This window comes from Gavialis gangeticus, unplaced genomic scaffold (assembly GCF_001723915.1).
Source record: "Gavialis gangeticus isolate Ggan-Ray unplaced genomic scaffold, GavGan_comp1, whole genome shotgun sequence".
NCBI classification, from domain to species: Eukaryota; Metazoa; Chordata; order Crocodylia; family Gavialidae; genus Gavialis; species Gavialis gangeticus.
In genome coordinates this window covers 52,827,148-52,838,456 of record NW_017729034.1, presented here as the reverse complement: position 1 = coordinate 52,838,456, position 11,309 = coordinate 52,827,148, and the positions used below count along the sequence as shown (strand labels likewise).

The 11,309-nt window shown below is 43.3% G+C and overlaps 1 protein-coding gene across 2 annotated transcripts in view; it reads left to right on the top strand.

The window, feature by feature from the left end:
* Positions 1-11,309, top strand: part of SLC35F3 (solute carrier family 35 member F3) — a 363,020-nt gene that overhangs the window by 601 nt on the left and 351,110 nt on the right. For both annotated transcript variants that reach the window (XM_019527341.1, XM_019527344.1), the window contains exon 2: positions 71-300. In XM_019527341.1, coding sequence (XP_019382886.1) covers positions 71-300 — 230 coding nt within the window. The remainder of the gene's footprint in view (positions 1-70; positions 301-11,309) is intronic.

The following is an 11,309-nucleotide window of genomic DNA, read 5'->3' as shown; positions in this document are numbered from 1 at the left end:
CGCAGCCCCGCCCCGAGCCCTCTGGGCCGGGTGCCCTCCGCCCACGGCTGCTCCCCCTGTCCCTCAGCAGCGGCATGAGGCGGTCCCCGGACGTCAGCCCGCGGCGGCTGTCGGACATCAGCCCGCAGCTCCGGCAGCTCAAGTACCTGGTGGTGGACGAGGCCATCAAGGAGGACCTGAAGTGGTCCCGCTCCGTGGAGGATCTTACCAGCGCCTCCGTGGGGCTCACGTCCATCGAGGAGAGGATTCTCCGCATCACCGGCTACTACGGCTACCAGCCCTGGGCTGCCAGCTACAACCGTGAGTCCCTTCTTCGTCCCCCCGGCCCCCCGCTTGCTCTGCCGCAGCCTCTGGCCAAGCTGCCTGGAGGGCACAGGCTTGGCCTGTGGCTGTAGGTGGTGACAGCCAGAGCCCTTCCATCCACATTTGTATGAGAGAAACAGGTTTTTAGCCCTGTTTCCAACTCAACACCCTCAGCAGGCAACTTAAACACCCAGCTGCCTGCAGGGATGCACAGGACCTGAATACAATCCCCAGGCCCTTTTCTCACCCCAGCTGCATTCAAGCCAACCTCCCAGTTAGGGCTCAGGTATGGGGACCTGGGGCCCTCACCAGACTTGACCTCAGATGAGGTTCTGGGGTCTTGTAAGGACTGTGAGCAGGAGGTGATGCTGAACACGGCAAACTTGTTTGTATTTCATGCCTGGGTTTTAATGTGGCAGTAGGTGGTGACAGCCAGATCTATTCATGAGAAATCTGTGTGGTTTTAACTGGTTTAACTGTTTCCAGCTTGGCACCTTTGTGGAACTAAATACAATTTCTCCCACCCCCCTCCCCCTTTTCTTCCCCCGCTCCACCCGAACAAGGTCCATGCTAATGACACAGTTAACTCTCAGGTATTCCCCTTCCTCCCTTTGAGTGGAAAGCTGGAACTCTTTTATATAATCATAGAAAAGTAGGGTTGGAAGGGACCTCAGGAGGTCATCGAGTCCAACACCCTGCTCAAAGCAGGACCATCACCAACTAGATCATCCCAGCCAAAGATTTGTCTAGCCGAGGCTTAAAAAACTTTAAGTCCAAGAGTCTGTAGAACCTCTGGAGTAGCCTGTTCCAGTGTTTTACTGCCCTCCTCATCGCAGAGTTTTTCCTAATCTCTAACCTAAACTTCCCTTGCAAGTTCTTTGTCTGTCACCAGACTTGATAAACCTCAGTTGAGGTTGTAAGATTGGGAGCAGGGTGCTAATCTTGTGTATATTTCACACCCATGTTTTAATGTGACAGTAAGTGGTGACAGCTGGATCCATTCAGGACAAGCTTGTATGATATTACTCTTTCTCCTTCCTTGGAAACATCAGCTTTTGCAATTGAGGGATGTGGAGGTGGGGAAGGGTTTTGCTTTGGTTCTGGGACTTGAGAAAAATGAAAATTTCACTAGTGGTAGCAGTGGTATAATGTCTTGTAAGTAATCACTACATTCAATGTAGGCTGAAATTTGCTTCTCTAATACAGAAAATGATATTTAAGCATTTTATTTCTGCAAACCTTTACTAATTGGAAGGTTTAAAGAAATGTTTTAATGCTCTGCTAAATGGATTTTGCACACATTCTAGTCACCTCTGGGCAAAATTAAGCGTTCTGGTGTTAATCATATTATGTTCAGTTTGGTACTAAAAATAGTTGCCTTCTGCTCACTGAAACCTTGAGTGAAGTGTACTGATCAATCTATTTCTGACAGTTGCTTTGGGTGCTCTAGGGCTTTGGAACATATATTTGATTTTGAAAATAACACGTTATTTATTTTATTCTACTCCTCCTACTCTTTAAAAGTACATTTATTTTGTTTTCACAGTAGCTAAACTTGTACCTGAAATAACAATATATCTTTATTTTATACCCAACACTACTGCTTATTTGCACATTCACAAACTTGGGTGAGAAACTTTCTTTTCATGGACTGTTTACAAAGGAGGTGATACCTTGAATGTGTTTACTAAATCTCTGGGAAATATTTTTAGCCTGTGCTCTGTACATCTCACCCGTTTTCATTTTTACCAATGACAATTGCATGTGACAGTTTTTAAGAGTTAATTCACTCTCATGAAATCATAATCTTTGTGTTGTTATACTGCTCTTTATAACATTACCATTTTCTGTTGTTAAAAGAGATCATGCTACCATAGAGGATGGGATATTTTCATGGGGGGGAAACCTGGATGTGACGAAGAGGGTTTTTTTGCATTCTTAATAATTATGCAGTGTGCACATTGTTAAGATGTTTGCTCTCAGATTTATCAGATTGCCAATGCACTTAGCAATTAAGGGGTTGGGTACAGAAAACATGCAATACAATCTTTTTCAGTTTTCCATGAGCCATTACCAGTTCATTAAAAATTATTGCATTGGTGGTAAAATGTTCATCATACTCCTTTTTGCATAAAAAAAATTCACTCTATTTTTCTCTGACATGATTATTACTTAGTGTCTGACTATGCCGCCCTTGCTCCCAGGGAGCAAGCAAATACCTCTTTTCAAGAGTAAATCAATTGAGTTCATTGGAATGATTAATGTAAGGAAAATTATTCAGGTGTATTCCCAGGATCAGGCCACGTATGGATGCCAGCTTCCGAGTTGCTTATTACCACTCTGATTTGACACAATGACTAACAGTCCAAATGAATTCGTATTGAGCTACCGTGTATGATCTTTCTGAAATAGTAAAGGTCATGCCTGCTATTCAGTTATAACCTATTTTTGATATGTATAATTGCATTTGTAACAGTAAAAGCTAATTGCAAACTGAAGCTTGGCATTCAGGTTGTGTGTTTGTACAGCAGTTATTCTGAAATAACAAAATGACATATTTGATTTTAATGGTAGGGCATCAATATAAGATGGTATTTTTGTGAAAGAGGAGAAGGACACAAATAAAGTGTTTAATACAATATATTCACCTATATTGGATGTGTATTTTATAAGTGCATAATTTGATTAACTATACAATACAATGCCAGTCCCAGATTTTACTATTTTCTTGTCTAAGGTTTGTTTATTTTTGGTTTATGGCCTGTTGCTTACTCTGTAATGAACACCAGTTATCTGTGTATCAGTCAAGAGCATAAACCACTAAAGTATGTAGGAACTCTTTGACCCCACTGTCTACTTTACAACTTAATTGTATTTTTAAACCAGTGAAAGTGACTTGGAATTTCAAGATTTCTAAGACTGCACTGAATTGTCTATGTCCTGACAATTTCAAAGCTGCTAATAAGGCAAAAGGCCCTCTGAGAAACAAGGTAAAGAACCTTAATGAGGTATGAAAAGTTTAGTACTAGCTGTTTCTGCATTTAATGAGCATTGTTTACATTGAGTTTAGCTAAGGGCATGCTTAGGTAAATACATAACCTTTTTCAGTACCAAGCTATGACTTAAATGGTGTATACTGTAATTTAACCTGTAATGTGACTACATTTTGTAAGATACAACACTCCATTTTATAAATTGGAGTGACAGAAAGAGAGAGAGAAGAAATGGGTCACTTCTCCCTCTGTGGGTAATATGTAGAGATCTACTCAAGTCACAGCAAGTAAAAGGGATTTTTGAAGGCTGTGTGTGGTGTGTGGAGCCAATTTCATGGCCTTTTTGCAGCAAACCCACCCCTCACCACTGATTGGCCAAAAGGCCGCAATGGTTCCACCCCTCACTGCTGATTAGCCAAAGGGCTCTCCATTTGCAGGCCTGCCTCTCATTGCTGATTGGCTGAGGGCCGTCTCATACAGCCCTACCCATTGCTACTTATTTATTTATTTAATCATATGGAATACAGCAACTGAATGCCAGAACAAGCTATAAACAAACTATAAAAATCAGCATTAAGAGAGAAGGCTAGTGACAGTTTTAGATTTGATACCCATTGCAAAGCATCGTTAGTAGCCTGGTGCAGGTCTTCAGGAAAAGCATGACATTCCTCCATATGTGTGCTATAGCTTGGATTTTGCCACACTCATATGCGGGGTCTTTAATAAAATCCTATTTATGTAGTAGGTAGTTACATCTACCTTGTCCTGTATGAACCTTGTTCAATGTTGTCCAACTCCACCTTGGGAAAGCAAAGCTAGAGGGTTTAGATGTGGGTCCATGATAAGAAATTTACTAATTATGTCAATTGTGTTCCATTGCTGGATGCATTTTTCCTTGATGTCAAAGTTTTCATCACTCAGCTCTTTTTCTACACTCCAAAATGGCCTTCTCAACTTAAGCGTTGGCATAGGGGGTCGTTACAGGCACCTATACACGTGCCCAGTGCCTGCTCTGACATGTTCTGATTAGAACATATTGGAGCACACTCAATTAATTGAGTCTGCTGGAGCATACTGATTAACATGCTCTAGCAGCCTCTGAATCATATGTATTTAGCATTTCCATGCTTCAAAATGGTCTTGGAGACACTTTTTAACTAAAGCTTATCAAATGAGCTTTAGTTAAAGCTCCCCCACCACCATTTTGAAGCATGGGATGCTGAATACATGAGATGGTGTGGGCGTTTTTAATTAGAGCGGCTCCTGAAAGCCACTCTAATTAAAGCTCCCCCTCCACCCTGGAACACATGTAAAGATGTCCTGAGTTTCTCAGAAATTGATAATGAATTGAATGTAAGCAATTTTTTGTAGACTCTCTTAAATTAGCTTGTTTACATCAAAGACCAGGAGGAAGAATAAGAGAGAGAACTGACAGCCAAGGAACAGGAGTGGATCTGCAAGTACCTGTTATGAGGCTCATTGTTTCATTCAGTTGAGAGTCAGTCAAGCTGGTATGGGCTTTTGTGCTCCAAACTAAGGCACTGTACTCAGTCGCTGAATAAATGAGGCCCTGTTCCAATGTTCTGAGTGTTTCAGCATTGCTTCCCCAACTTGTATGAGCCAGTTTTGAGATAATGTTTTCACATGTGGCAAGTTTGTTCTTAGTTATGTGTAGATCAGGGGTTGTCAACCAGAGATATGCATACCCCTGGGGGTACTTGGGAGGTCCTTAGGGGATACGTGTGGGTGGGTGGGGATGGAGTACTGCTGCCTCCCAGGAGCAGGGCCAGGGGTGAGTGAGGGCAGTGGCACCCCTCTGTGGGCTGTGCAGGTGCTGTCTGGCTGGCCGGATGTGGAAGAGGGGAGCTTCCCAGCACCCTGTGCTGCCGCTTTGCACAACCCCGTGCTGCTGCTGCTGCTCCACTCCTTTTTTAGTAAGTGTACTCCAGCCCCACATCTGGCCATGCACCATCCCCTTCCGCCCGCTCCCTCCCTCTCCCCTCCCCCTCCGAGCCTAGCTATGCCTCTTCCCCAGCCACCGGAGGTACACTTACTAAAAAAAGTTGAAAACCCCTGGTGTAGATGATGCCTATAGGTGAGACTACAGTCGAGATGGTCTCTTAAATATTTGGGGGTGGGTTTATATTTGACAAAAGTTGATTCTTAGTCAGGTGTTCACCTGGGCATTAGTGAGATGAAAAATGGAATAAACTTTTGTTAGGGCCGGACTTCAAATACCATTCATTAAAATAGTCTTCTAATTTTGCCAAGTCATTACTGAGTATGTTTTCAATAATGCTAGAGTCAGAGTCCTGTGCTAGGATGGTGATATGGTTAGCATAAACAAATTTTGTATGAGGAACATCATGTATGTGCCAATGGAAGAGGATGGGTACCAGAACAGAGCCCTGTGGTAAACCGTTGTTGATAAATCTGGGTCTGTTTATTTTACCATCAAGGCAAACTCTTGAGCTTGTGGTCAAACACAATATTAAACAATATTGTAATAATCTTTTTGCTGATTGGCCAAAAGGACTGTTTGTTATGTGGCCTCATCCCTCACCACCGATTGGCTGAGAGGGCAGCCCTCTCAGAGGCAGTTTTCAGTTATTTCAACATAGCTATCATGTCCTTCCTTGACGTCCTTTTTTCACCAGGCTAGACAAATGTAGTTCCTTTAGCCTTTTCATGTAGCTTGCTTTCCCATCATTTTGTTGTCTTCATTTGCCTCTGGATACTGGTGGTAACTGTCGATCCTCCTGGATCATGGTGTATGTATGAGGGCCACCCAGACCTTCAATGCATATGCCAAGGCAGGAATTTTTGGAGGACTGAAGGCTGCCCAGACCTTCCATTCTCTATTTAGGCCACTGAGACAGAATCCAAAGACCAGACTGAGTCCAGATGTTTGGTGTTCCCATGGCTGTAGTTGTATAAGTGTCTGGGAATACAAACCCAGGTCTCCTGTGTGGTAGACAAGGATTCTACCACTGAACCACAAGGGACTCCTCTCTGGATACTCTCCGGTTTCTTAGCATACTTCTGAAAATGCAGTGCCCAAAACTAAACAGAGTCTTCCAGTTGAAGCTTAACCAGCTCTGAGTACAATGGTACTATCACCTCCTGAGTCTTTCATGCAATATTTATATGAAAGCAATCCAAAGCTGCACTTGCCCTGTGTGTGTGTGTGTGTGTTTGTGTTGATTCTTTCTAATATGCACATCTGGAAGAACTCTATACACAATTGGCAATATTTCAACAGAAAATGACATCACTGTCAATCAGGAAGTAGCATAGCTTTAATATTTAACCCAGTAAATAAAAATGAGAATAATTAATGGAGTTCATTAATACTGGACTACTCCCCTGGAAACCAATTGGTGATTTAGCTGTTAAATTGTGAATGTAGAAATCCAACTTCCTCTAGTACCCACAGATATTCCTAATAGAATTGGAGTATAGTTGTAGCTGTAATGCTCCTGGAAATACACAGGAGGCAAATATTTTATCTTTTATTTTTTTTAGTGGTATCTTTTATTGGACCACCTGTATAGGTGGGACAAATATTGGGCAAGCTTTTGGGCACAGCTATACACTTGATCCAATAAAAGATATCACAGAGCAACCTTTTCAAGAAGCCACGCAAGGCAAATGCTTTGTACCCAAAAGCTTGTCCAATACCTCTCCTAACTCTACATTCTTGTTGCTGTACTGATAGGGCCAGACAGTGAATCTGTTGTTTGTAAGGGTGAGAAATTCCTCATATGATTTAGTTAGGTTTTTATAAAGAATAGATTATCTGCTGTGACTTGCAAAATGTCTTTGACAAATTGCCTCATAAGAGGCTCAAATGGTCTGGGGACAAGGAATAAAATGTTGTCCTGGGTCAAAAACTAACAAGAAGGCTGACTTTTACCATGGTGAAAATTAACTGTGTTTGAAAACACTGTTGGATTAAATAGTCAGTTTTCCTCGTAGCAGAAAGATAAGAGCAGAATGCCTTGGTATGATGCACTGGGTCCAGTATTTATAAATGATCTGAAAAGGGGGCACAAGTAGTGGAAAATGAACATTTGAAGTAGACGCAAACTGATGTAGATTAGTCAGGACCAGAGAGGAGTCTGAAGTACTTCAGAGAGACATAATGAAGATAAGTGAAATGGTGAAATGGAGCAAACAAAATTCAGCATCGTAAATGTAAGCAGTGCATATTAAAGGAAAACACTGAAAAGTGCTGAAACACCATCATCGACAGTCCCTCAATATGAGGATAACAGTCTTTGAGTGCTAGACTTCCAGAGCATTGCCTATGCCTAACTATAGCTTTTTTCCTCTCAAACTAGTCATGGCTGTGCAAATCACTTTCTCCTCCATTCATAGTCATGTGCATAACCCTTCATTCCACTTTGGATCACATCCCACATAGAAACATAATTTTGGGAGAATATTTATTTACTTTTTTTAAAAACTTTAAATCAGGTGGATTCATTAAAAAATAATAACAGATCCTACATTAAAAACATTACCATTCCCCCTAATATATACACATAGACAGAAACCAATCACCCTCCAACAGTGCTACCACAACCCAAATAAATGTCCACAGAAGTCCTGTGCTCCGTTCCCACTCCAGTCCATGACAGCTCCCCAACACCTCTGTCAATGTAAGCTTCCTTTTTTTTCATCTATCTACATCTCTGTATATTGTTAAGTGACTTTTGATACAGTTTACAAGGTGGTAAGAAGATGATCTATCAGATCCTTCTGGTGTATTAGCGAATGGTCCATGGACCATAATTCTAAAATTGGTGTAAAAGCCAGAGGCTCAAAACAATTAATGAAAATATTCATAAGTCTGTCCATTGACTATTACTTGCTCACATGAGAAAGAGCCTGTAGGGTTACGCTGTCAACAAAATATTACAGGTCTGCTTTACCCTGACTTTTTAAAAATTATCTTAATCTTCACATGTTCCTTCTCAAGAGTTTACAGAAACAGGATCCTATGTTAATTCTTTCCAAGAGGAACTATCATTAATCATATATTTGTTCATAGTCTAGTACAGCTGAGCCTTGACCTGGCTGTGGACATTAAGCATCACCACAGATGTGTTCTATTTTCATTTAAGAAAAGAAAAAAATTACTAAAAAATAAGCACAGATTTTTGTAGTCTGAAAATGCATAACTTAACTTCAATATGCTTGCAGTGTTTCAGGGGTTTGTTTGGGTTTTTTTTGGGGGGTGATAACATAATCTAATTAAGTAGCATTATGAGATTAAAGCTATGCTACTTCCTGACTGACAGCGATGTCATTTTCTGTTGAAATATGTTTCTTCCCTAAGCCCAAAATAGGTTTAGTGTGTTTTTCATTTTGGTACTGTTCTGTCTCTATTAGGGCCGTGCAAAATTTTGCCAACTGTTTCATTCTGATGCTGTTTTGACTCGTTTCGAGCTTGAAATGGCAAAATTGAAACAAAACAAAGGGCTTCGAAACAGCCTCGAAATGAAACGAGGGCAGTCGAAACATTTCAAAACTCAGGCTGGGCTTGCCTGCAGGGAAACAGAGAATAAGGAGAGGGAGGGGGAAGGACTGATCTCATATTGACTGTGTAGCTGGCCAGTGACTGTGATCCTTCCCTGAGGTCCCTTCCAATACCAGTGCTCTGAGGGAGGGATGGAAAACACAGTGTCACCCATGTCATGGGTTTTGCTTGTCAGCAGCCTGAGGTGCAGTTTCCCAGAAACCCCGCACCTATCTCCTTGAAACTTGGCAGGCTTCATGGCCTCAGAAGTGGCTACTATCCCTGCGTGTCTTGTGCAAATCAGGCAAGAAATGACAAAGTTATATTTGTGCCTCCCCGTTATAGCCTACGGGCATAACGTTGAAATGGCAAAACAGTTTTGACGAAACAAAATGGAACAGTGGTTTTGAAACCAAACAAAACTCTAAATGAAACTCGGTCCCATCAAAACAGAAGTCAAAACAAAACAGTGCTGTTCCGCACAGCCCTTGTCTCTATCCTTATTTTAATATTCAGCTTGTTTTGTTGTACAGTTGTGCGCACTATCTACAGGTTATTAATGGAAAATAAAGATGATTTCATTAAAATGGTCTCTCTAAAATTGCAAAATATTCTCTTGTAAATTTGTTTTTGTTTGTTCTTTTCAGGCTGTGCAAATAATTTGCAACAAATAAATTAGTCAACATATTTTGCCTCTTTCCATTCAGTTGCAAGTAATCACTGATGCAGATGGAAGGAGCTCCATTTCTGTAATCGCTAGAAGCTGATGGTGGATGAGGTCAGCTGTCTACATACTGCTTAGGAAAGGACACCTGTACTGGCTAAATGATTGAAAATGGAAGGTCACTTAATATGAGAAGAGCGGCCAGGGGCAGAATCAGGGAGGGTGGGTCTGGTGGCATGGTCACACTCCCTTTCAGCTTTGTGGCACATGCACAGTGAGCTCTCTGAGTTTACTGGCATGTCGATGAAGCTCTCACCTGAATTCCTCAGGTGCCATGAGCTCTGAATTAATCAGGTGATCCATGCGGGCTCTGGCCAAAGCTGCTGCTTTCATACAGATGGAGCCCAAATAATGAGTGCTGCCACTCATCCCCTTTTTTTCTTCTGCTACTAAGTTCAGGAGAGGGGCTAGGGAGGAAGGGAAGGGGGATGACAGCAGCACTGCTCACTCCCTGGGTTACACTGCCATGTGAAAGCAGGGGCTCTAGCCAGGACTATATGAATCAGCTGGTGAGCTCAGAGCTCACAGTGCAAGCAGAGTTACAGTAGAAGCTGTGCTGACATACCAGTGAATTCAGATAGCTCACTGCACATACACTACACAGCAAGTGGAGGTTCTGCTATACTCTCTCATCCTGATCCTGGAACTGCTCATGAGGCTGGGCATGGATCCAGCATCCCATTGAACTGGAGTGAGAGGGCTGTAGTATTGTTTGCAGCATAAGGAAAATGGTCCATGCGATTTTCAGCATTGACATTCTGGTACTGGTCCCCAGCATTCATCCTAACTCCTTCTTGCTAGGAATCCTCCTGTCACTGATCATATTCCCTTCAATAATTCACAGAAAGCAAACACACAAGGGAGATTAAAACAGTCAAAACATTTAATATTCAATACTTGTGGAATTATTTTTGCAAATATTTGCCTGTCTGTAAATGTAAACCTTGTAGCAATAGTATCTGAACCAGATTCTACTCCCGGGCAGACAAAAAATGGCTCACAGGCCTTATCCAGCTTGCCAGGCAATTTCATCTGGCCCAATTCACTGTATCTGGCCTGACCCCAGGCTGCCCCTGCTGTGCTCAGATGGGACCGAGCTCTTGCCTGCAGGACAACCTGGCTGTGCAGGTGGCAAGGTAGGGAAGTGGCAGAGGAAGGGCGGCAGTGGTGGTGGACAGGGGCTGGGGAGTGATGGTGGTGGCAGGTGGGGTGAGGAGTGCTGACAGTGGCAGGTGAGTGAAGTGGCAGCTGTGTGGGAGTGTGGGTCCTGTGCAAGTGCCCTGGGGCTGGGGTTGGAGTTAGTGGGGACCCAGGATGGGGCAGGAGGAGTGCGGAGCCCAGGCTAGCAGGGGTGCTGGGTCCTCCTGGCTCCATTTTGCAGGGCTTGCATGAGGTTCCTGGGTTTTCCACCTGAGCCGTATGCCTCCGGGAGCTGACAGCCTGGCCCTGCTCACTGTTATGAGCAGGTCATGGGGAACAGCAGGGAGCTCAAGGCTATGGAACCAAACCAGCTCTACCTCTTTCCTGCTGCCTTGGTCGAGCCCCATTACCTGTACTGCTGTCTTAATTGAACGGGGCTCTGCCTGGTGGTGCAGGGCTCAGGTATGTGAGCCCTGCATGATGGAACCAGCAGCCTGTCCATGTGCAGTCCTGGGGCTCCCCGGGACCACGTGCCGCTGGGGGGTTCCACCTGCTGCTGCTGATGGTAGCAGGGTCTGTGTGCAATAGGGGAAGCCCCACCCACCCCCCTTCACGCACACCCCAC